Below are 26803 nucleotides of genomic sequence, written 5' to 3'. Positions count from 1 at the left end.
CGCGGTGTTACGGGATGCATGTTTTCGTGCTAGAAGAATCTGCCAACGATCTAGAGCAAGACCAGACTTCGACGAGAAGCGGCTAGCATATGTGAACCTTCGAGGTGAGCTTAAGCAGGCTATACGGACCAGCAAGCGAGAATGCTTCAAGGAGCTTTGCACAGAGGCAGACCAAAGCCCCTGGGGAACAGCGTACAGGATAGTTATGATCTTCGAGGGCGAACACCACAATTGACCTGCCCGCATCTTCTGCTCGATATCGTGACGGCGCTCTTCCCCCCGGATAAAGGGGAGCGCAAACAACACAAGCGAGCACTGGACGTCTACACCATACCTGCGGTAACTGAGGAGGAACTTACGAAAATTTGCCGGAGAATTGGTGATAACAAAGCACCCGGTCTGGATGCTGTTCCCAATAGAGCCCTTAAACTCTCTGTTAAAACCAGACCCGACTGGTTTATCAGCGTGTTTGAAACATGCATGATAGAAGGAGTTTTCCCCGACCGGTGGAAGAGGCAAAAACTAGTTTTGCTCCCGAAGCCGAATAAACACCCAGGACACCCATCATCATACCGACTGATTTGCCTTATCGACACGGCAGGAAAGATGCTCGAAAGGGTCATCTACAACGGGCTGCTCCCTATCATCGAATATAAGGATGGACTATCGGAGCGATAATTTGGATTTCGTCAAGCCCACTCAACGATCGACGCCGTAGACGTTGTTTTGAAGCTGGCTCGAGACGCGATGTCGTCTAAAAAATGCTGTGCCGTAGTGACATTGGACATCAAAAATGCGATCAATTCCGCAAGCTGGCTAAAACGGGTATCCCTAGTTACTTGACTAAGCTCCTCAACAGTTACCTTTCGGAGAGGACTCTGTGGTACGACACGGATGAGGGATCCAAGTAGTACACCGTCACCGCAGGAGTACCACAGGGCTCAGTGTTTGGTCCTCTCCTGTGGAACGCCATGTAAAATGAGGTCCTTGTCCTTCCCGTACCAAAGGAGGCCGCGATAATCGGTTTCGCATATGATCTAGCTGTGGTTGTCGTCGCGAAAGAACCTGAAGACGTTGAAATGTACACTAACGAAACCATTAGCGCCATAAAAGCGTGGCTGGAGATGGTTCAGCTTGACTTTGCGGAACAAAAGACGGAGGCGGTCTTGATTACCAATCGTAGGAAGAGGAATGCGATTAATATTCACGTTGGTGGTCACGTCATCACTTCGAAGCCAGTTATCAAATACCTAGGGGTGATGATTGACGCTAAAATCAATTTCAAGGGACATCTGGACTATGCCTGTGAGAAAGCGGCAAATACCAGCGTATCATTAGCGCGGATGATGCCTAACATTGGAGGTCCAAGGTACAGTCGAAGATTACTTGTAGCCGGAGTGGTTCGCTCCACACTATTATACGCGACACCAGTTTGGGAGGAAGCATTAGCGTGTGAGAGTAATCATAGGGGAGTGAATATGACTTGCCGCTTAGTGGCGCTAAGGGTGTGCAGCGCCTTCAGAACAATATCAGGCGAGGCAGCATGTGTTATTGCGGGAATGATCTGGCAAGTGAGACACGCTGCTTGTACGAGACAAGGAAAATGAATCCTCTTGAAAAGGATGCAGAATGCTGAAAGGCGGCAAGGCGAGAGTCGCTGGAGAAGTGGCAGAAACCGTGGGATGACTCACAGAGGGGTCGCTGGACCCACACTTTGATTCCCCGTATTGAGGAGGGGATCCAGCGAAGACACGGTGAGATTAACTACCATCTGACGCAATTCCTGTCAGGACATGGCGGTTACCGGAAGTACCTGCACGAATTCAGGCTGGATGATTCTCCCTTGTGTCCTGAATGTGATTGCACACCTGAGGACCCGGAGCATGTTATGTTCCACTGTCCACGATTTCTCTCAGAAAGGAGGAGTCTGGAAGACTCCCTGAAAACCACTCTAAGTCCGCAGAACATCGTCGGGGAAATGTTGAAATCGGAGGGAAACTGGTGTGCGGTGAACACCGCAATCAAATGAATACAAGAGGAACTGGGAAGAGCGGAGCGCGCAAGGAGGACGCGAAGAACGAAAGGCGTGGTCGCGTAAAGCGCAGTCAACCCCGCGAAGTAATGCTTTGCGGCGGTCCCGCGGGGAAGGAAAAACGAGAAAGTGGGGATGGTTTTAGTGGGTGAGAATCCCACACGCTGCTGCAACCTGGCGCGGCAGTGTCTTTCTAAGATTTCCACCTCCATCCATAAAAAAAAAGACAGACAGACAGACAGATGGACAGACAGACACCGTCTCGATTCTAATAAGGTTTTATTTCACACAAAACCTTAAAAATCGCTGGGCACAAAAAATCAGATTTGAGAATCAAGAACGAGCATAAAACGACGCTAGCTCATGACTGTATAAACAAGAACCGTACCTCACTTTTTGATGAAATTAAAATATAAACCGAGAAAAGCCACTTAAAAAAAGATGGACTTCCAAAAAAATTCCCAATATTGCAACTTACTCATAAGATGTCAATCCTCATGATATCTTCCTATTTTCAATGGTTCCCCACACATATTAACAAAAGAGGAGCAGGAGTGGAGGAGGAGTGATAACCTTTCAAGCTTAAAGTAATATTCCAGGACAATCCAGCTACCAAGAAATCCTGAAAATTAATCGTTTAAAGACAAAACCTTTTTTTTTGAACGATATATATTTCTGGTCAACATTTTGGCATACTAAATTTTACTTTTGTTTTTACTGTAATTACTTAATGGACAATCGGGTAGGACAAGAAGTTAGTTGAATAGGTCAAGGGTGCTGGAATTCCATGAATTCCATAGGCATATCGTACACTTGGAACAACGACACTAGTAGCCAATGGGGCAGCAACAACTGGAGCTGAAATAGCTGAGGTAGCAACAACTGGTGCAGTCTGGATGACCGGACGTGAGTCAATCTCTTCAGCAATTGAGTTACGAAGTTCAGCTTCCTTCTTGGCGGCCAAATGAGCTTCACGAGCGGCAATTACTTCTGGAGTATCTTCAACTGGTCGTGGGAGTTCAACATTTGGCACTGGAACCGGGGTAGCGATTTCTACCTTTCCGGATTGAGCATCTTCGATAGCAGCCAAGTGAGCAGCACGAGCAGCAGCAACTTCTGGTGTCTCAGCAACTGGTTCTGGTAAAGCTACTTCTGGAGCTGGAATGGCCTTTGGCAAGTTGGTTCCAGCTACACGGAATCCGTTTACGGCATCGGCGGTGTAGTCGACGGTTTGTACTTCACCCTTGGCGTCAACGTAGCTGTAGGAACCGCGAGTAATGCCATCGAAGGTTTTTACTTCCTGTTTCGCCGATAATCCATCATTGTATCCATAAGCGTATTGTCCTAGAGCATCCTGCGAATGATATTTTGTGGTAAGAGCAGCGGCTGGAGCTGCTACGTAGGGATAGGCGACAGGAGCAAGTGGCAGGACTAGACCCGCTGGTTTAGCGGCAGCGATTGCCAAAAGCGCTGAAAGTACGATGAATGCCTTCATTTTTTAATCGAAAAAGTCCTTTAGTCCTGAACTCGGAATCTCAAAAGTGCTACTAGCTGTTGCTACTAGAACTCACTCGTAAGAGAACTGTACTGTTACCAAGAATGCCAGACGCTTTTATACAACGAGAACAGTTAAGATCGAGTACGCGACCCTCAAACGCATAACTGAGGGGAAGGTCGTTTAATGTAGAGCATACTTAAGCGCATGAAAAGCCCAAGAAGGTCTACTTCTTTTCGCATGTAATTGTTATTCCCGTTCTGACTCCTCAATCATATTACCATAACCACTTTTGATACTTCTCCAACGAATCATTGGAATTGGATGAGTACGCGACAATCCGCTGGTTGCACGTTCCTCATTTATCTCTGATTTCTGTACAAAATAACAAATTACAAAAATAAATTCGATTAATAAAGTTGACGAGCATGTCGGGTAGACGGAACTACAAGCTTTTTAAACCGGTGACCAGGGTGGGTGCTGAGCAGTCAGTTTGAGGAGGGACCGGTTTTTTGAACTATATGTGCACCCGAGGGCCGATCTACCGCTGATACAAATATGCATATCATCATTAAATGTACTTGAAGAGTGGACAAATAGTGTAAAGGCACACAGTCTCGCGAGAAAATAAGCCCAACATTTACATGGGGTAGTTCACTTCTATTTAGATGTTTATTCCTTCCATAATTATAGTTGAATACGGATTTTAGTTCCTCAAAATTCAAATTACCAATTTGTAAAAGATTATCATATCATGTTCGTGCTTTGGGTATGCTCAGAAACTAGGCTAAGATGGGCAATAGGAACTTTTAAACCAATGAAATCTCCCGGAGTAGATGACATTTTCCCAGCACTTATCCAGAGAGGCCTAGGAATTATCTTAGTCTCTTCTGAGGGTCGTAAGAGGGAGCATAGCCCTGGGATACATACCAAGGACATGGAGACGGACAAAGTGGTCTTTATTCCGAAAGCGGGTAAAAAGGATCCTTTTCACCCTAAATCTTTCAGACCAATTTGCCTAACATTGTTCGTACTCAAAACAGTGGAAAAGGTCATAGACAACACTATTAGAACTAACGTTCTAAAGCGTAATCCCCTACATCACTGTCAGCACGCTTACCGGGCAGGACGGTCAACTGAAACTGCTCTGTATCAGCTGACAGAAGTACTACGGGATGCCATAGAAACAAAAGAAATTGCACTGTGCGCGTTTTTGGATATCGAAGGAGCATTCGACAACACATTGCACATAGAGATACAGGATGTCCTGAGCCGCAAAGGAGTGGGAAACACCCTGGCACTCTGGATGAGCAAAATGTTAGAAAGCAGACAAATAGAGGTACCGACAGGTACAAATTCTATTATCATGCTGTCCACAGGGTGGAGTACTATCGCCGCTGATGTGGAGTATGGTAGTGAATGAACTCCTGGACGTGTTAACAAATACTGGCATACAAGTCCAGAGTTACGCAGGCGACATTGTTTTAATCTTTAGGGGCAAATATGAAGATACCCTATGTGATAGAATCCAAACTGGATTAAGGGTTACTAGTGCCTGGTGCAGGAAGGTGGGACTGCGGATCAACCCAGCCAAAACCACCATACCTCTTTCCTGTGTGAAGCTGACGAAGGATGGCTCTCCTGACCGAGTGATAGCTTCCTTCAAAGTGTGACATATCCCCATGACTTCGATGCTATCGTCCAATCCTCCTTTTGGCCACAGGGGGTCTTCGTTAAGCCTTATCAGAGGTCTAAGATTCGTGAAAATTTCCGGCCCGTCCGCGTGCCTCGCCGAACTTGAATGATTCCAATAACTATACGCTATTTTATCAAAATGTAAGGGGTCTAAGGACCAAGCTATCGGATTTCAAACTGTCTGCCTTAGCATTCCAACATCATGTCATCTGCATTTCTGAAACCTGGCTGGATGACAGGATTTTAGATTCTGAGCTCCTGGAAGGTTACTCTGTCTTTCGTTGTGACAGAGACTGCGTTGCGCTTGGCAAGACAACTGGCAGAGGTGCCCTAATAGCTGTTAAGTCCCCTCTCCGTGCCGAAATCATCTTTTCCTCCTCCTCCTCCTCCTACGATTCTGTTACCATACCTGTTCTTCCGCCAAACGTATGTCCCTTTATCATATCGTGTTTATATTTTCCCTGCCTAAGCCCGCCTTCTCTGTACGAGGATTTCTTCGACAGATTATCAGAGGCCCTAATCGTTTTGTTTCCCTCACTTCCTTTCATCCTCTGTGGTGACTTTAATCTTCCTATGCTCTCCTGGCCCGTTACACCTGGCCTTCCCTCCCTCCCTAATAACTCGACCTAACCTTCCCTTCCTCTATCCACTTTCATGTACACCTGTGGGGCCCTCCAATTTAACCTTTCTAGAAACCACTTAGATCGCACTCTTGACCTTGTCCTCTCTAACCTTCCTGTACGTTATCTTTCCCAATCCCTTCATGCTCCGTCTTACGTTGCTCCTGATGCCCATCATCCTGCTCTCGAGTTCGATGTTCAGATATCCCGACTCCACTCTCCTGTCGCTCCCAAGCCTACCAAGTTCAACTTTCGTAAGGCGAACTTCGAAGGTCTGAACTCAGCCCTGGCGTCAATCAACTGGGTCCCCCTGCTCTCTCCATTTACATGTGACCAAGCACTCAACACTTTCTATACCATTTTATCTGATCTTCTTCCTTGTTACGTTCCCTCCTCTCCTAAGTGCTTGCGCTCTTACCCCGTCTGGTTCACCACTGAAATTCACAAAAAACTACGTCAAAAACAGACTGCGAGAAAGAAGTTCCTGTCTTGTAGAAACGTTACTGACTTAGTTTTTTTCAAATCCCTTCGTTCCTCGGTCAAATCTTTAATACGTAAGTCCAGACACGAATATTTGTCCAGCGTGCAAGACTCACTAAAGCGCGGAAATCTGAAACCTTTCTGGTCCCACATTCGCAACTCCCGCTGCCCCGCCCAGTTATCCCCTCCGTCCACTAAATTCTCTGGTTTCTCAGCTAACTCCCCCCAACGATCTTGTGATTTACTCTGCCGCTACTTTTCGTCAGTCTATGTTCCTCCTCCTTCCTCCGAATCCCTCCCCATAGTAGATGTAGCCTGCCCCGCATCGCCTACCATTCCCCTTCTTACTCCTATCCTTGTCGAATACCTCATTGGAAAACTTGATGCCAAGGTCTGACCTGGCTACGATGGTCTTCCAAACCTCTTTTTGATCAAAACTGGTAAGTCCATCTCCCTTCCCCTATCTCTTATTTTCAACAAAAGCCTTGAAGAGAATCATTTTCCCAGCTTTTGGAAAGAGGCTCTCATTATCCCCACAAAAGTGGCGATCGTTCGCTTGCCGAGAATTACCGTCCCATTTCCCTCCTCTCCTCCTGTTCCAAAATCCTGGAAAGATATGTCAGCGACTGGTTGTCCGCCCACTTTGGCCAACACATAGTGAAAGAACAACACGGCTTCGTTAAACGTAGGTCCACTGCCTCCAACCTGCTTGACTTTACCAACTTTGTCGCCAAATGTCTAAATTCACGGCAAGAAGTGCATACTATTTACACTGACTTCCCGAAAGCTTTCGACACTGTAAATCACAAGATATTTCTATCGAAACTCTCGTCCCTAAACGCTCCCATACCACTTGTTTTATGACTTGCCTCTTACCTTTCCAACCGATCCTGCCGCGTCTCTTTTGACGGCTGTACTTCCCGCTCCTTCTCCCCCTCTTCTGGCGTCCCACAGGGGTCTATTCTGGGTCCTTTGCTATTTTTATTTTTTATTAACGACCTTCCTCCCTTACTTGTCCCTGTTTGCTCTATGCAGACGACCTTAAGCTGTTTTCCGCTATATCGTCGCCTATGGACTGTGTTTCCCTTCAGAATAACCTGGACACTCTGGTTCGTTGGTGCTCGACTAACGGTTTAGCGCTAAATGTCAGAAAGTGTCACTCTATGTGCTACTCCCTAAAATCCTCACCCACTTCTTTCTCCTACTCGCTTAACGGACATTCCTTATCCTGCTTAAATTCCACTCAAGACCTCGGAGTCACTTTCGACAATAAGCTTCGCTTTGACACCCATTGCCTCGATGTCATCAATCGAGCAGCAAAATTGTCAGGCTTTATTCTTCGCTCCTCCTCTGATTTTGACTCCATCCAACCCTCCTTAGCTCTCTTCAATTCCCTTGTGAGGAATACCCTCGAGTATTGCTCCGTGATCTGGTCACCCACTCGTAACTGTGATTGTCTTGCCCTTGAAAATGTGCAACGTAAATTCACCCGTTCTCTCTTCTTTAAGAAAAGCTTCCCTGGTGTGGATTACCCCTCCCGCCTCCGCTTTCTAAACCTTCCCTTCCTACAACATCGTAGATCCTATCTGGATCTATGCACATTCTTTAAACTTTCCTCGGGCCTGATGGACTGCTCCGCCGCTGACGAGATCACCTGCCGTCCTGCGTCTTATAACACACGTAACGCAGATATTTTCAACGTGCCCTTCGCGGAGCTCGAAGTCTATTTTCATTCCCCGATTCCCAGGCTTTGCCGAAATTATAATGCAAAACAGCTTGGTCCTTTTAACTTCCCTACTTTAAGTAGTTTTAAACGTAGGATAAGTTTTTTGCTTTCTCCTCCTCCTGAGGACAATAATTAATTGGAATTCTCTCTGTTTGTTGTCCGTTAATTAAATAAATAAATAAATAAATAATACCATTCACTAGGAGGCATAAGCTTGATCACCTGAGAGCCATAACATTACATGATATGGAGGTGAAACGAGAAACAGAGGTCAAATATTTGGGAATTACGCTAGACCAAAAATTACTCAGGAGGACACATGTCGGAAAGCCACGAAGGCTCTGATGACTTGCAGATCCATAGCAGGAAAAAAATGGGATTGCAGCCCGAAAATACTACTTTAGATATATACTGCAATAGTATGGCCAATGACTACCTATGGAGCGGTAATTTGGGCAGAAAGAACCGAACTCAGCACACAAGCCAGGGAATTACATAAGCTCCAAAGACTGGCTTCCGTGTGTATCACCTCTCTTTATTTCCTGGCACATCTCCGTATGTAAAAACCGACGCTCACCATCCCGCGGTTGAATTTGAAGCGGAGCTCCCTCGTTCAAAACCCAAAACCAAACGTAAACCCACTAAGTTCAACTTCCGCAAAGCCAATTTTGACGATCTGAACTCAGCTTTAGCGTCTTTCAACTGGGTACATATATTAAGAAATTCATCGTGTGATCAAGCTCTTAACACCTTCTTACAATATCCTCTCTGATCTCCTCTCCTGTTATGTCCGTTCTTCCCCTCCCTGCCTACGTTCTTACCCAACTTGGTTCATATTAACATTCGCTTGAAACATACACTGCGGAAGAAGTTTCAGGCTTCTAAAAATGACGCCGACCTTGCTCACTTTAAAGCTATACGATCTACTGTGAAGTCAATGGTCAGAAAAGCGCGTAAAAGGTACCTATTGAGCGTCGAAGCCGCCCTTGCCCGCGGTAACTTAAAACCCTTTTGGTCTCACGCTCGCAACTTTCATAATCCAACTCATTCAGTCCCTTCTTCTATCAGCTTCGCTGACTCCACTGCCAACTCCCCACAACAATTCTGCGACCTTCTCTGCACCTACTTCTCATCAGTGTTTTCTCCCTCGAGCCCTTCACCCTCTACACCTTTCATAACCACAGACTCCTCCGAATCACTAGCCATTCCTCTCCTTACGCCTTCCTTGGCTGAGTTCTTCATTGGTAACCTTGACCCCAATGTCGGACCTGGCCCCGGTGGGCTTCCTAATCTCTTCCTCCTTAACTGTAGAAAACACATTTCCCTCCCCCTGTGTATAATCTACAACAAAAGTCTAGACGAATGCTACTTTCCCCGTCTCTGGAAAGAGGCCCTTATCATTCCTATCCTTAAGAGTGGAGACCCTTCCCTTGCTGTGAACTACCGCCCTATTTCTCTTCTCTCCTCTTGCTCCAAGAAGAAAGATACGTCAACGACTGGTTGACCGCGCACTTCGGTCACCTCATTGTCAAAGAGCAGCATGGTTTCGTGAAATATAGATCAAAGGCTTCAAATCTTCCGGTCTTTACCAACTTTGTTGCTAAACGCTTGAATTCACGACAGGAGGTTCATGCTGTTTATACTGATTTCTCCAAAGCCTTTGACTCCGTTGACCATAACATTCTCCTCTCTAAACTTTCTTCGCTAGACTTCCCTCCCTCAGTCAACACCTGGCTTTCCTCTTATCTCTCATACCGTTCCTGCAAAGTTTCTTTTCATGGTCACTCATCTGGTTCCTTCTCTCCTTCCTCTGGTGTTCCCCAAGGCTCTACACTTGGCCCCCTACTCTTCCTGTTTTTTACCAATGACCTCGCCTCCATCCTCACCTGTCCGTATTTGCTTTACGCAGATGACCTTAAATTGTTTGCCTCTGTTTCGTCTCCATTGGACTGTGCTCTCTTAATCAATCCAACCTTGATAATTTAGCCAGTTGGTGTTCGGTCAACAAGTTAACACTGAATGTCAACAAATGCCACTGGATGCGTTATTCCCTTAAACCCTCCCCATCATCCTTTTCCTATTCTCTCAGTGGTCAACCCCTTTCATTACTGACCTCCTTCAAAGATCTGGGTGTAATATTCGACGATAGACTTCGTTTCAATTCCCACTTCGTTGACATCATCAATAGAGCTTCCAAAATGTCTGGTTTTATCCTACGTTCCTCCTCCGACTTTACCTCAATCCAGCCCTCCTTAACACTCTTCAATTCCCTTGTCAAAAACATCCTTGAATATTGCTGTGTAGTCTGGTCCCCCTACCGCATTCGTGACGGCTGCGCTCTTGAAGCTGTACAACGCAAATTCACCCGGACCCTCTTTTACAAAAAGAACCTTCCACGGGTTGATTATCCGTCACGACTCCGCACCCTCAATCTCCCCTCCCTACAGCAACGCCGTATCTTCCTTGATATGTGTACTCTTTTCAAACTCTGCAATGGTCTGATGGACTGCTCCGCCAACTCGGATATTACTCTCCGTATCGCCTCGTCTCATGACACACGTAATGCGGACATTTTTGATGTGCCCTTCGCCGAGCTCGAGATTTACTTTCACTCTCCGATCCCGAGGTTTTGCCGGTCCTACGATGCCCTACAGCTTGGTTCATTTGACTCTATGTCCCTCTCTAGCTTTAAGCGCAAAATATGCAATTTACTTGCTCCTCCCTCTGAGGACAATATGTAATAAGAAATTTGCTTTCTGTATATTGTCCTCATTAAATAAATAAATAAAAAAATTGTCTCCGAGCGAGGAGACTTTCCCACAGGACAAGGGGAAGGCCGGAGCACCAGGAGCGTGAGGAGGAATACAGGGATCTGCGAAGCAACCTTAAGAAGACCATTCGGAGAAGCAAGCGGGAATGCTACCAGAAGCTCTGCATGGAGGCTAATACGAATCCGTGGGGTACAGCCTACCAAGTTGTAATGAAGAAGATCCGCGGGCGAAAATCACCTCAAGGGACATGCCCACGGCTCTTGTTCCAAATAATTACAACTCTTTTCGCGCAGCAGGAGCAGGACGAAAGAGAACCCCAACTGGCAGCTCAGCAGGACCTCTTCTCGATCCCTGATGTTACCGAAGAGGAACTTTGGGAAATCTGCAGACGTATTGGGGACAGCAAGGCTCCGGGATTGGACGGAATTCCGAACAGGGCTCTGAAGGTGGCGGTCAAGGCCAGACCAAGGTGGTTCGCAAGCACATTCGAATTGTGCATGGCGGAAGAGGCAGAAGCTGGTGTTGCTACCGAAGCCCCAAAAACCACCCGGCGTGCCCTCTTCATATCGCCCAATTTGTCTCTTAGCCACCTTGGGAAAGATGTTGGAGAGGGTGATATACAACAGGCTGCTCCCGTTCATCGAGCTTGCGGGTGGTCTTTCAGAGCGGCAATATGGGTTTCGGCGAGCCCGTTCTACGGTCGATGCAGTAGCAAAGGTCGTGGAATTGGCTCGAAATGCAATGGCCATGGGCAAATGCTGTGCTCTGGTGACGCTGGACGTCAAAAATGCTTTTAACTCAGCCAACTGGGGCTGGATTAAGGGCGCTTTGGCCAAACTGGGTGTTCCTAGCTACTTGGCTCGGCTCATCGAGAGTTACTTTTCGGACAGACTTCTCTGGTACGAGACGCACGACGGGCCGAAGGAGTACATTGTGACAGCAGGTGTGCCTCAAGGTTCTGTATTGGGACCGCTGCTGTGGAACATAATGTACGACGGAGTGCTTGGCCTTCGCGTGCCGGAGGAGACAACGCTGATTGGTTTTGCGGACGACCTGGCGGTAGTTGCAATTGCAAAGCATCCCGAGGACGTGGAGCTTTATGCAAATGAAGCCATTCATACCATCAAGTCATAATTACGAATGGCCAAGCTGGACCTGGCGGACGAAAAGACGGAGGCGGTCCTCATTACCAACCGTAGGAAGAACAACACGGTTACCATCCAGGTTGGTAATCGTGAGGTCGTCTCAAAATCGGTTGTGAAATACCTGGGGGTGATGGTCGATGCCAAGCTGAGTTTCAAGAGACACTTGGATTATGCGCGAAAGAAGGCAGCAAATGCCAACTCATCCCTTGCAAGGATGATGCCTAACGTGGGAGGGCCGAAGTATAGTCGCAGGCTACTCATCGCGGGAGTGGTGAGGTCGATCCTGCTATACGCGGCCCCTATCTGGGCGGGAGCGTTGAACCACGCTGTCAACCGGAGGAAGATATGTTCGGCATACCGGCCAATTGCGCTAAGGGTGTGCAGCGCATTTAGGACGGCGTCGACGGAGGCAGTGTGTGTTATCGCAGGTATGATCCCTATAGATCTTCTAGCGGGCGAGGCACACTGGCTCTACGAAAAACAGAAGGCAAATTCAGACGAGATGAATGCGGATTTCCGAAAAGCCATCAGGAGAGAGTTGTGTGGCAAGTGGCATCAACGATGGGATAACTCCGACAAGGGCAGGTGGACCCATACATTGATCCCGTGTATCGAGAAATGAGTCAACCGAAAGCACGGAGAATTGAATTACCACCTGACACAGGTCCTTACGGGACACGGTAGCTATAGGAAGTACTTGCATCGCTTCGAGTTGGACGAGTCTCCCAACTGTCCTGAATGCGGGGCTACACCCGAGGACCCGGAGCACGTTATGTTCCATTGTCCCAGATTTCTGCAGCAGAAAAGGAGGTTGAATAGCATCTTAGGGGCGGACATCGAGCCCTCTAACCTGGTGGAAGAGATGCTGAAGTCGGAGGAAAACTGGATCGTGGTAAATGAGGCAGTAGCCGTGCTGCAGACAAAACTCCTGGAGTTGGATCGAGCTCGGAGGGCGGCGCGACGGAGACGTGACATGGACGAGCTGGTATAGCGAACCAGAGCCTCCCCCGCGAAGTAATACTTCACGGTGGTCCCGCGGGGAGGGGCGGTGGTTTTAGTGTGGGTGCGAATCCCACACACTGCTGCAACCTGGCGCAGCAGCGTCTTTCTAAGATCTCCACCTCCATCCATAAAAAAAAAGCAGGAAAAAAATGGGGTTGCAGCCCGAAGATACTACTTTGGATATATACTGCAATAGTAACACCAATGATTACCTATGGAGCGGTAATCTGGGCAGAAAGAACCCAACTCAGCACACAAGCCAGGGAATTACATAAGCTTCAAAGGGTGGCTTGCGTGTGTAGCAGTGGGGCAATGAGGACATGTCCAACGGCATCCCTGGAGGTCCTTCTGGGATTAACCCCTCTCCATCTGCACATACAGATGCAGGCAAGGAGATCAAGATTCAGGATGGTCGGTAGTATGAGTGAGGCGGGGAGCTGCCTAAATCGAAGGAAGATTGATATCCTTTCTAGGCGGTATCCCGAATTACTGATACTGAGGGACAACATGACAACGAGGTTTCACTTCGATAAGAAATTTGAAACACGTTAGAGTAACAAGGCAAATTGGGAGAGCATGGCTGCGATATACGGCTTAAACCAGCAATTGATTACTTGGTACACTGACGGATCCCTCACAGCAGAGGGAGCGGGTGCCGGTGTCATTGGTCCAAGGAAAATGAACTTTGAACCACTAGCATATTCCAGGCGAAAATTTACGCCATAGACAAATGTGCCTCCTTTAATCTGCAAAGGAACTACAGGGGGCAGAACATAGCTATTCTCACCGATAGCCAAGCAGCGATCAAGGCACTTAGGTCCAACCAGGTGAACGCTAAACTGGTATGAGAATGCTTTGAGAGACTGAATACACTCGGCTCGTCCAACAAGGTCTGGATACTTTGGGTTCCAGGCCATGCTGGGTTGGAAGGTAACGAGGCAGCGGACGAACGCCTTTACACGAGCCAGAACCCTTCTCTGGAATCGGAAACGGTTTCATGGCTATGAATCTAAGAAATGAAGAGGTTGAGGGAACTATACTGGGTGGGTCTACCAGGGATGGAGCAGTCCAGACTGCTTATTGGTGGATACGAACCCATACACACAAAGGATTGCTTAAACCTCACCAAGAATACCTCCGAATCATAGTGGAAATTCTCACTGGTCATTGTCGGCTGAACTATCACCTAGGGAAGCTAGGGATATCTGACACAGGTTTTGTGAGGAGGAGGACGAAACCTCTATACACCTCCTGGGACAGTGTCCGGCACTTGTGCAAAGTAGGTCGAGGCATCTGGGAGAGCACTTACTACCAGATGCAAGGCTGAAAGATCTGGAAGTAGGGAACATACTAAAGTTCCTAACGGTTATAATACACTATAACCAGTAAACGGGGCACAATAGTTCTTCACGGACGCGGTGCGACTTTCCCTTAACAGAATAATAATAATCGTGATTTGGGGGGATATCATCTGCCTGGAAAACCAGAATAGCATTCATGCCCGGGGTATCATTTTACCGCAGGGTGTCACAACTAACTACCATTACTTGGTAGCAAAAGAACCTCAGAATGTGTGCTGAAATGATGGTGCACATTAGATTGAGTGCTTGAGGGCAACAAACATCTCAAGTGTCTCCGCAAAACTATCATAAGAAGTCTGAACTCAATTAACGTTAGCGTGACGGCAATTCCCATGCTTGATAGCTCGCCAAATATGCTCCCATTCCTTCAAAGGTGGAGGAGCCTAACCAGCCTAACCACAATGGACTATATTAGATGTTGGATGAAAAAATCAATTTACCTCTCGATGACAAATTATTTGGTGGTCTTGATGGATTCTTATCTTTTTTTCGGAATGATCCATTGATCCGTGGCTGAGTAAATGGTCGGCTGGTGTCCAAAGGAAGTTATAAATCCGGCAGTTAATGAATGAACTGGATTAGGCGCCTGCAAGCAATGAGCGCCAAATACCGGTTTTGTTTGTATTCGCGATTAGATATGATTCAAATTTTAAGTTGCAAATTTTGTTCTCGATATCGTTCAGTGGCCATGAACTTCAAACATGTCTGAATGGCGAATTCGATAATGCGTGGATAACCAGAACGCATGACATTTTTTCACTTGGAACATAAATCATTAGACATTTAGATGAACATTAAGACGAACTCAATATGCTGACCTGACAGATATATACGTGTTATATTAGCTTATTTATGAAAATTAATCCTGATCAAGAGAGAATACATTGTAACCTCGCCCTATTATAATAATAAAAATGGAAAATTCGTCTGGAACATCGGCTGGACTTACTAACGCAGGACATTGCTATACTGATTCAAACCAGGATTGACAATGCCAGCAGACGGGTGTGAAAAAAGTCCAGAGGGTTTACAGGAATTATGGCATGAAACTCCCGTAGTTGAAATTCTGGCCACACTAAAGCAGAAACTTTCTGTCATATACAGCTGGTTATGACGGTATGGCGAAAGTCACTCCAGACGTGTCCAGAATGTAACTTACTCGAGGAACCAGTGGAGTTTTTTCAGATCAATTAATGAATCCCAACAGAGCGTCCTGATGTTACCGAAGAGGAAGTTCGACGAGCCATAAACAGCTCCAAGAACTAGAGGCGCCCAGGTCTGGATCGGGTGCAGAACTTCAGGTACTAAAGTTCACCAGTATACATGGTCGATTGGCACACAGCATAAATCAGGTCAAGAGTCAGCCGGAACAATTTCCATCCTTCCTCACTGCAGGGATTACTTACCTTATCCCTAAGAAAGACACGGTGCAGGACCCCGCGGACACAAGACCGATTACTTAGATTACTCGAGACCAACAACATTCTGTCCGAGGAGCAAAAGGGTTGCCGAGTTGGTTCAAGTGGTGATTGCAAAGAGCAACCCATTATCGACTCGGTATTTGTAGGACAAGCAACTAGAGGCCAAAGAAACCTCTTTAGTTGGTATATCGATTATGCCAAGGCTTTTGACAACGTCCCGCAAGTTAGTTTTTGGCCACAGTCACGGAAGAGTGGCATACCACCTTATCAGTGCGTACATCTGAAGGTGCTAATACCTCAGAACCCATCTATATACGGAGGGGCATCTTCCAGGGAGATTCTTTGAGTCCCGTCCCGAAAGCGGGCAGGCCATGAGTCTGCGAAGGACTTTCGACCAATCAGCCTCACCTCTTTCGTGTTGAAGAGAGAGCGCGTCCTGGACATCCACTTAAGGAGGAGGACGCCATTTTCTAAGTCCGAGCATGCCTACCTCAAAGGCAAATCCACTGAAACCGCTCTCCACGAGGTAATTGGGACGGTTGAGTGGTCACGGCAGTACAAGCAGTATACTCTAGCTTGGATATAGAGGAACTATTCAACAACGTTAGTATCAACGCCATCAAGGAAGCTGTAAGAAGGAATATCTTACGCATTGGATTATATCCATGCTAAGTACCAGGATAATCCAGTCAGATCTGTGAGGCAAGCACTTGACCAGAGCTGCGAATAGAGGCACGCTCCAGGGTGGCGCCATCTCTCCGGTGCTCTGGTTAATAGTGGTGGACGATATTTTGGCAATATTGAACAGGAGCGAGGTGAAGGTGGTAATGCTATTCACCACCAAGCCAAAAGTATCTGGAATTCACCGCTGCTGAATGAAGGATGATAGATTCTTTCCTCCAATGTAAAGTATTTGGGTGTAATCCTGGATTCAAAGCTAAATTGGAGATTGAACATGGAACTGAGGGTCAAGGAAGCCTGTATAGCTTTCTATACCTGCAAGAGAACCTTTCCAAAGAAATGAATGTACAATGCTGTGGTGCGTCGTTCTAATGAACAGCTCTATTGTATGGTGGTAGGCTTTGAGCAAAAAGTACAACAAAACGAAGCTTAATAGTATTCAAAAGATTCAAAGGACTATGCCACACGCAAGCTGAACTTCACAAAAAACTTTGCTGTGGACTTTCCAACCATGGAAGATCGTGGCGTGTTGCAAGGCTATGACACCGCATTCTCTATCGACGGATCAAAGATGGTCTGTGGAGTCGGTGGGAAGGGGGGAGGGGGTTTGCTCGAATAAAGACAGGTTTAGTCAGTGTATTCCAAGTGAAAGTACTGGCGATACTGGAAGTCTGTCGAGGGCTAGGACATGATCCCAGCTCTAAGCGTAACATAGCTTTCTGACCGACATTCAAGCGGTCATTAAGGCCTGGCCTCAGCGAACGTGTTGAATAGTCTGGGCGGCACACTTAAGGTCACTCTCCTCAGGGTTCCTGGTCTTGGCAATCCTTCGGCGGGTACAGTCTGTGTCCCGCTGGTGACTGTATCTATTCGCACTGCGTAGCAGCCGCGGACCTCAGATGGTGAAGGCTCACTACCTGTGCCAAGTCAAGGAAGTTTGGGCCGCTTATAACAAAACCCAATCACGAGAGCTCCTGTGCTAGACGCGTGCAAATGCATACAAGATTACGATAGTCTGCACGGGGCACTGACCCACAAGGGACCATGCCACCAGGCTCGGGATACCCTACAATTCTCATTGCCGAAGCTGCGGGAAAAAGAAGGGAACCCTCAGGCACTTATTTTGCGATTGCCCAGCTCTAACTAGAATCAGACTTTGGACACTGGATAAACCATTCCTTGGGGACCTCAGAGAGATTTCTAGCTGCAGGATGTGAGAGCTACTTTCATTCGTAAATGTACGGACTGGCTGGGCTGAAGATCTGAATCGGCTGGGCTCTGCTTCCCTGCTCTTATAACAGCAGTTATGGTGTTAGGAGTTTGTTGCTAATTGGGCTCTTCGGAGCGGCCACTGATACCTACCTACCTACATACTATGCTTGTCATATTATAAATATGTACTCCCATTCTTTAATCTTCTAGACAATCTGCTGACAGGATCCCAAAAGGTCCGAAAGACTGCAAACGGGACCTTATAAAAATTAGTGCTCCCAAGAAGGTTATAAAGCCATCAGATGTAGACGTCTACAAAAAGGCAGTACCGCGATATGGACTATCTTCTTCTGCAGACATCAAACTTATTCAAAAATGGCAGAAAAGAATGAATAAAAGAATAAATCGCCCGAAAAAGGCATTAAAGTTGAGAGGTAGCAATGCAGCAATTACAGGCGGATTCGGTAGCATTGGCAAAGCGGCTTGCATCTCAATGTTAGAAAGAGGTATCGCGGTAAGGTCACCATTTATATTGCAATTTTTTTAGCTCCACAATTTATTCGACTTTATAGAGCCTGGGAATTCTGGATATTCGAGAGAATAAAAGTTTGCTAGAAGCACTGCGGAGGCGATATCCAGAAAAACAAATATACTACCAACCAATAGATGTGACAAATAGATATTCGGTCGCGGAAGCATTCAATGTGGTGGGGGATAAAGTAAAAAATTTGGACGTATTCATAAATTCTAGTGGTGTTCTGTGCGACGGGTGTCCCGAAAAGACTATAGGCGTTAATTTGGTAGGTGCTTATTATTCTGGAAGGACAACCTATAACCTCATATCATCTCTAGCTAGGGACCGTCTACACTACACTTGCTGCAATGGAACGAATGGGAAGACACAATGGTGGAAAGGGTGGCACCATAGTAAATATTGCTTCGGTTTTGGGACTTGTACCGTGTAATGCATTCGCTATATACTCCAGCAGCAAACACGGTCAGGTCGGATTCACTAGGTCCCTTGCTGTAAGCCAACCAAAATTCTATGTAATTCCTTCTCGGGAGGTTCATATCCCTTTCTATTTCCAGGACGATTTTTATTTTAAGAGAACAGGTGTTAAGCTTATGTTAGTATGTCCAGGAATGACCAACACGGACTTGACGCAAGATCCTGAAGGATCAACAACTTTCCCGTACGCAGCTATTCTAGGCAGGCATTTAGTCACTGCCGAATCTCAAAGTGCTGAAATATGCGCGGAAAATATGGTTCGTGCTATGGAGAAGAATAAAAACGGTTCAGTGTGGATTTTGGATGTAGGCAAGTACTACGAGGTTAGGCCTGTACAATATTGGATTCCCGTTTACAATGAAAGTAATAATTCTCCTGATGGAGTAAAAAATGTGAATTAATTTAATGTTTTTTTATTTCAACCAATAATGTAAATATATTTATAAATTTAATACTAAAAATAATTATTTAAAGAATTCAGTTCTAGCTTCTTTTGAATAAAAATTTTAAACCGATTTTAAGTATTTTTTGTCAAAAATACCATTCAACAAACCTAACCACAGAAGAAGGATAACTAAGAACAAGACTGGTATGTGTGAATTTTTTGACGACAGTTATTTTTTATAACCAATGATTTTTCAAAATTACAATTTTTCACTTCATGGGAGCACTTTGAAGTGAAAACCGCCGGAAAAATCGGCTAATTTTGAAAAAAAACCGCCAGCGTTACCTAGTAAATTATGTACAGAAATCGTGTCTAAAAATTAACAAGTTGGGAAACCGGAAGCTAGACGCTTCAGGTATGAAAGGTTTCGTGTATTTCTCTTATAAAGAGATTCGAGTGTGCATTTGTCCCATTAGCATGTAGCACGTAAAATGTGCATATATTATGTGAAAATTTCCATTTTCAAGTGATATTGACATTCATAGTCTTGAATTTGCAGAGAGGCGACAGTTTTGACCTAGTATAACTTTGTTAGTAATAGTGCGATTTTCATCAAATTTGGCAGAATCATGCTCTTTGCTGTAGCCTATATTGCTGCAAAATTTTGTGATTCTATGGTAAACTTAAGGGGGGTTTTCCTGTCAATTACTAAAAATTATAGTTATGTACTATTATTTACTTTATTTGAACAGGTATCGGTATGGAAGGTATTTCGGAGCCTAGGCACCATATAGTGGCAGCCCCCTGATTTTTTTCAGATTTCTCAGTTGGGTGGTTTCTGAGAATGGGTTCGTTAAAAAAATGATCGCTTTCTACTCTCCGCACTCCTCACCTTTTCAACAAATGTCAAAACCAAGACCAGCTTCGAAAAGTACTAATCGAGACCTTTAATTTGATACCTCACATGACTATATTCGATGAAAAGAAAATTTACACCCCCCTTTCGCATGTATGGGGACCCCCCCCCCCTTAAATTCTACGTAAAAGAATGTAACTCACTATATGCGTGAGCGTTCACAGTTCCCACCTTTCTACCAAATTTGGTGCCAATCGCTATAACCGACTCCGAGAAAAATGCGTGTGACGGACAGACAGACAGACAGCTGCTCCTGTGAGGAGTTGCCAGATCTCCCATCAGGCGCGACCCCAGGTGGCGGATAGGGGCATACCTATTGATGTGTAAATATGTGTTCATGCACTTTTCTTTTCTGACTGTGTATGGGCTAGTGTTTGCTCATCGCTGGTGCGTGGACCAAAATGGCTATGGGAAGGATACCCAGAACATAAAACCACCATGGAAGACGAGAGAAGGAGTAAACTTACGGTGCAGGGGCTCGGAACCCCAGTACCGGCGGCTTTTTGGAGTGAGCAAGCGGGCTCCCGGTTGTCGATATCCCTCGACCGCAGTGCCTCGGTGGTGGACAACTTGGCCACCTTGGCATATAATGTTACAAGTGATTAGGATCTGGAGAAGGAAGTGTTCAAGCGAAGTACGACCTTACCGAGAAAACCAGTAGCAAGAACAACCAAGGATGAACTGAAGATGGATCGTTGGACGACAAAAACTGTAACAACACCCACAGCATATGTTCAAGATGCGCGACAGCAAGAGGTGCTCCAGGAACAAGATAAGGATCCATTCAAAAGAAGCTCATCAACTTTGAGATCTCCACCAATGCTAAAGGCGATGAAGGAAAAAGTACAGGCAAGATCAATAACTGGCAAAAGTGAAACAACGTATAAAAGGAGTAACCCTGTCGGAGCTTATAAGGAGCGGAGTCCCGATCCGGAGGAATTACCATTTATCCAGCTTGGGGCAAAAATAGTTGAGCTGTCCGAGTTCATCAAGGACAAGCACAACGTGCACCAAGCCATAAAGAATATGGTGAGGGCCATTAGAGTCCTCTATAATAGATCGCAGATGGAGGAAAAGAATACTAAAGATACACCGAACCCCGCTGCACCAACAGTGTCACAAGCGACCCAAGTGACACCTAACCGTACTACCATCGAAACACGGCGAAATAAACGAGTACGGGAAAAAGAGGGGGATCCTTCAAATAATCAGCAGGCACCTAAGAGAAAAAAAGACGGACAGGAAACTCTGAAAACCAGCACTAATAGCTCTGAAGGAGGAAAGCGTACAGCAAATGTAGAAAAGTCGACCAGCGTTGCGAAGCCCAAGACGAACGGAAACGATGGATGGACTAAGGTTACGAGCAAAAAAGCGAAAGGAAAAGCAAAATTGCGAACCCGTCCAGATGCGATTGTTATCTCCAGAAAGGCAAATCTGTCCTATGCGGAGATACTCAGAAAGGTCAAAGCGGATCCCGACCTAAAAGATCTGAGCGGAAATGTGAATCGAATCCGAAGAACCCAGAAATGGGATCTTATGTTCGAGCTGAAAAGATCCAGCGTGGGCAACACTGATGACTTTTGCACTCGGGTGAAGGACTCACTTGGGGAGAATGCTGCAGTGCCTGCCTAAAAACATGAGATCTACATACAATATAAGGATCTCGATGAAATAACATCAAAAGCAGAAATTTGTACAGCTCTGAAGGAGCAATTCAAGTTGGAAGAACTTACAGAGGAGTCTGTTGTAAGTTTACGAAAAGCCTATGGCGGTACTCAAACGGCCACAATACGAGTACCAGTGGAGGCAGCGCAGATGTTGTTGGCTGCCGGAAAAGTTCGGATTGGATGGGTTGTCTGCCGTTTAAGAGAACAGACTTCACTAAAGAGGTGCTTTAAATGCCTCATGTTTAGGCACTTCGCCAAGGTATGCACCAGCAGCATTGATCGATCCGATCGATGCAGAAGGTGTGGGGAGAAGGGCCATATTGCCAGGGAGTGCAATAGGGACCCCAAATGCCTATTGTGCGAGGTGAAAGAGGGGCAAGATAACCGGCATATTGCCGGAAGTAGTAAATGTCCTGAATTTAAGAAGGCGCTCACTGCAATAAGAAAATGAGGTTTATTCAAATAAACCTCAATCATTGCAGGGTCGCTCAGGATTTACTTGAGCAGACCACGTTTGAATCAGAGATGGAAATCGCCATCATAAGTGAGCCGTACAGAAGCCGTCACGGTGGCGTATGGGTCACAGATTCGACTGGTGGAGCGGCGATATGGGCTTGTGGTCGACAGGTCATACAATGTACTGCAAGTCAGGCAGCCAGTGGCTTTGTGTGGGCGAAAATAAGTGGTGTATATGTATACAGCTGCTACGCCCCACCAAGTTTGACACTGTCTGAATTCGAGCAAATGCTTGATAATCTTGTTCTCGACGCAAGGTGACGAAGCCCGAAGGTTATTGCTGGTGATTTCAATGCTTGGGCCCTAGAGTGGGGTAGCAGAGAATCAAATGCTAGGGGGCGCAGTTTAATAGAAGCTTTCACGCAGATGGACATGGTTTTGGCCAACGAAGGTGCTGTAAACACCTTTCAGAAAGGGGGGTCAGGCTCGGTTGTAGACCTGACCTTTATCAGCCCTTCCCTGGCGCGTGGTATGTCCTGGTGCGTCAGCGAACGCTACACCCACAGCGATCACCAGGCAATCTCCTTTGAGACATGTGCCGAGCCACAGGGCAAAGAGCTATCATGCCCGAAACCGAAAAAGGTTTCAGGCTGGTCTGCAAAATCTTTGGATGAGCAGACCTTTATACAGGTGTGGTTAGATCAACCTGATAAAGCAGGCGCCTCTACGGAAAGAGCCGTCTATCTGACTCAATGCATCGCCAAAGCATGTGACGCGTCTATGCCTAGGAGGTGCTCATTCCCCAGTAGAAGACCAAACTACTGGTGGAATGATGAACTGGCCGGTCTTCGATCAGCCTGCCACCGAGCCAGAAGAGCGGCTCAGAGGGCGGTAGGTAGAGTCGATCAGGGGCAGAAAGAGTGCGCCTATAAGGCAGCCCGCAAAACCCTCAAGCTCGCCATCCAGCGAAGCAAGGCGAAATGCTTTAAGGAGCTCTGCTCAGAAGCGGACATAAACCCGTGGGGGAGTGCTTATAGAATAGTGATGGGACGATTCAGAGGCCGCTCCTCTCCGCAGATCACGTGTCCCACCCTCTTGCTGAAAATCATCCAGGGGTTATTCCCCCAGCAAGAGGAGAGCACCAACATATTCCAACCACCTCTGAATGTGACGGCAATTCCTCCAGTCACCAGAGACGAACTGCTGGACATCTGCGGCAGAATAGGAGACAATAAAGCGCCAGGCCTGGACGGAGTACCGAATAAGGCCCTTAAGCTTGCCGTGAAATCCAGGTCGGACATGTTCTCTGAGTTGTTCGAAGCGTGCATGTCCGAAGGAATATTTCTGGCGACTTGGAAGCGACAGAAGTTGGTACTTCTCCCTAAGCCTGGTAAACCTCCATCCATCGTCCATCCATTGTCATACCGACCCATATGTCTTTTGAACACGGTGAAGAAAATGTTGGAGCGGGTAATCTATAATAGATTACTCCCGGTTGTTGAGAGCCAAGGCGGCCTTTCAGATCGGCAGTATGGATTCCGAAAAGCCAGATCAACCATTGATGCCATCAAATTCGTTACTGGCTTGGCCGAAGATGCAATTCACGGAAAGGGTAGTACCAGCAAATATTGCATGGTAATAACCTTGGACGTGAAAAATGCATTCAATTCGACCAATTGGAATCCCGCCTATCTCGCTGCTATCGTCGATAGTTACTTAACTGAAAGGAGGTTCTGGTATGACACTGATGACGGACCCCAGGAGTACGTTGTTTCCGCGGGTGTCCCACAGGGCTCCGTATTGGGCGCACTACTGTGGAACATCATATACAACGATGTACTTAATCTTCCCCTTCCGGAGGAAGCCACAGTGGTGGGTTACGCTGACGACATAGCACTGGTTGTTGTCGCAAAGCATCTTGAAGATGCTGAGTTACACTCAAGTGAGGCAATCAGTGCTGTCAAATGCTGGTTGGAGAGCTCTGGTTTGACGCTTGCGGAGGAAAAAACAGAAGCGGTCCTCATCACGAAGCGCCGGAAGAGAAATTACGCCTGTGTTAGAATCGGGAATCATATCGTCACTTCCAAGCCGACCATCAAGGAGTCGTTGGAGAGACGACACGGTGAGATTAATTATAATCTCACCCAGTTTCTCACGGGGCACGGAGGATATCTCCAATACCTTCACAGGTTTAAATTGGAGACTTCACCCGATTGTCCAAATTGCGATGGAGTCCCAGAGGACCCAGAGCATGTATTCTTCCACTGTCCGAGATTTGTGGAAGAAAGGAGGAATCTAGAGGAGACTCTAGGAGAGGTGCTAGTACCGGAAAATCTGGTGCCGAAAATGCTAGCACATCAAGAGAATTGGAATGCGGTTAACTCCATGGTCGTTTCTATTCAAGATAAATTGCGAAAGGCAGAGGAAAAGAGAAAAGCGCGGTCACGTGCGCCGCGCATAGAAGAAATGGGATTAAGCTAGAATGAGCTGACTCCGCCCCGTGATGTAATACCTTATGGTGGTTCCGCGGGGCAGGGAGGGAGTCGCGGGTGGTTTTAGTGGGTAAAAATCCCACACGCTGGTGTGTCCAGACCAGTGTCTTTTTCCACCTCCTCAAAAAAAAAAAGACAGACAGACAGACAGTAAACCGATTTTAATAAGGTTTTGTGTTTACACAAAACCTTAAAAAGGATGGGTGCAGTAATTTTGGTGGCATGATCAACTTTAAAAATGTAATTTTTAGGGAAAACGGTTTGAAGTTTTGAACACTAAAAAAATTGGAACAAAACGTTCGTTGGCAAGTTTTAGCGACTTAACTCACACTGAATCATCTATACTAGGACTATAAAGGATGTTGCTATTATCCATGATGTTTAAAGCACTTTTCTGTTCCTGTCTACGGCGAATCCTGCCTTCTTTAGTTTCTTTTTCAGCTCCTAGGTCCGCTCGGCCTATCGCGCTCGTTCATGGGCGCTTGATCCACTACTGATTCTCATGCCTTACATAGAGGTTAGTAAAGAGCCTTAATTGAAGAAATAGGCTGCTACATAAATTGGACCTCAATGATGGTGACAGAGGTTCCAGTGAAGTGCTTTGATGAGATTTTCCAAAAAAGTTGGCTCAAACTGTCATTGTTGTTGTGCGTAAAGCCTGGACACATCGCTCTAAGAAGGCATCTTTGCTCGGATCTTCATAGATAGGCTTGATGGCATCCAAAACATCCTTAGGAAGAGCACTATACGTGTTTTTGAACGAATCCAATGTAGTAGCAGCTGAATCTCTTTGCCATTCCAACCACGAATCCCCGCTGAATCATATATGATATCATATCATTAAACCGTTGTATCTTCCTTAGTTTTGCTCTGATTCATCTCAAATTTTCTCAATATTCTCGAAAGGTTCTCTATTAAAAAAAATCAACTAAAATAATGTTAAAAAAAAAATGTTTACAAAATTCCCCCGCCCCAGCCTTAATTTGAATGAAAAAGATGGGTAGGTGATGCATGTAGTATCACCTCAAAGTCTAATAAACATTAACAAGTAAAGTTCCTGGAAAAGGCCAGTGATGACCCTTGTTCTTGTCTTATTAAGTCGACTCACACCTCCCAGTGTTAGACAACCGTCGTGTGGTGAACAAACGTGAATGAAGCCCTAGCAGTCTAATACAGAGACCACAAAACCTGGCAAAAAGTATAAATTGCACCCACCCATATGCGATGGAGCAAAACCATGTAGTATATACGCCTGGCGGCAGACCAGCTCTACTGGAAAATCCACCCTCTAAGAGGTCATTCCTGTTGTTTCTGAGGAGGTGTTTGCGTTTGATCGACCCTTTTAGTTTAGAGGATTACAAGATCATCACCATCGATCAAAATCGTAACTCAACTAACAAAAATCACTAAGACCAAAGGAGGAAAACCTAAAACTATAAAATCAACTAATAATGTAACTAAAATACCTCAGGAAACGGGAAAATGAGGGAAGCTCACCAAGCTAGAGAAACTTACATTACAACTTAGTTCGCAAATTAAAAAACTACAGCAGGAAAACGAAATCTTCAAGAAAACTACTCAGGCTAGTTCACTCCCAGCGAAGTGTCGTGGCCCTAATGAACCAAAAGGATACCACACAGATGAGAAAGAATTGGCTAAAGAAACTGACTGAATCTTGCAAACAAGAAGAGCCTCTAAGAAAAGATTAGCGCCGATTAATATCGGAATAGCGGAATCGATAAGCACCAGAAAATTAAAAGCCTCCTATTGGCAGCCATGATAAAGTAGTACTCAATAATTGCTCTAAACAACAATGTTTGGAAAGTACATACTCTAAACGCAGATGACTACAGAGCCCTCTGGTCCACGTAGGAAGACAAAAACAACCGGCCTATCAAAATTATGGCTAGGGGATTCCAACCAACGTGCCAAAAAGACAACATTGTAGAAGACCTAAAGGAAAAGGGTTTTAAGATTCTAGACGCTGTGAATATATTGAAAAAAGAAAAAAATCAATGAAAAGTTAGAATCAATAATTGGTAAACGAGGACCCCCCCCCCCCATAAATGTTACAACATCACCACATTACCAAACATCACCGCATTACCTAATATCATCACATTACCAAATATTTCTGCATTACCATACTACGGTGTCCGCAAACTTGACAAATAAATAAGCAATGTGTGCTCGCGGTATTTCTAGCATACAGCCGAAACTAAAGAACGAAACAAGTT

General features: G+C 45.9%; 2 protein-coding genes across 2 annotated transcripts in view; one reads left to right on the top strand and one right to left on the bottom strand.

Annotated features, from left to right (window-relative positions):
• The window catches only part of LOC119648626, an 84258-nt gene extending 65192 nt beyond the window's left edge, over positions 1-19066 (top strand). The window contains exons 7-10 of the mRNA XM_038050396.1: positions 17852-18155; positions 18214-18441; positions 18494-18667; positions 18731-19066. Of these exons, the coding sequence (XP_037906324.1) occupies positions 17852-18155; positions 18214-18441; positions 18494-18667; positions 18731-19051 (1027 nt within the window). The 3' untranslated portion in view covers positions 19052-19066. The remainder of the gene's footprint in view (positions 1-17851; positions 18156-18213; positions 18442-18493; positions 18668-18730) is intronic.
• On the bottom strand, positions 2684-3635 carry LOC119647809 (cuticle protein 21-like). The gene has a single exon (XM_038049024.1). The coding sequence runs from the start codon at positions 3525-3527 to the stop codon at positions 2760-2762; it is 768 nt and encodes a 255-aa protein (XP_037904952.1). The 5' UTR covers positions 3528-3635; the 3' UTR covers positions 2684-2759.
• Positions 19067-26803: the final 7737 nt, after the last annotated feature.

Source organism: Hermetia illucens, chromosome 2, assembly GCF_905115235.1.
Source record: "Hermetia illucens chromosome 2, iHerIll2.2.curated.20191125, whole genome shotgun sequence".
Lineage (NCBI taxonomy): Eukaryota > Metazoa > Arthropoda > Insecta > Diptera > Stratiomyidae > Hermetia > Hermetia illucens.
Note: the sequence above shows the minus strand (reverse complement) of the source record. Positions and strands in the feature narration are given on the sequence as shown.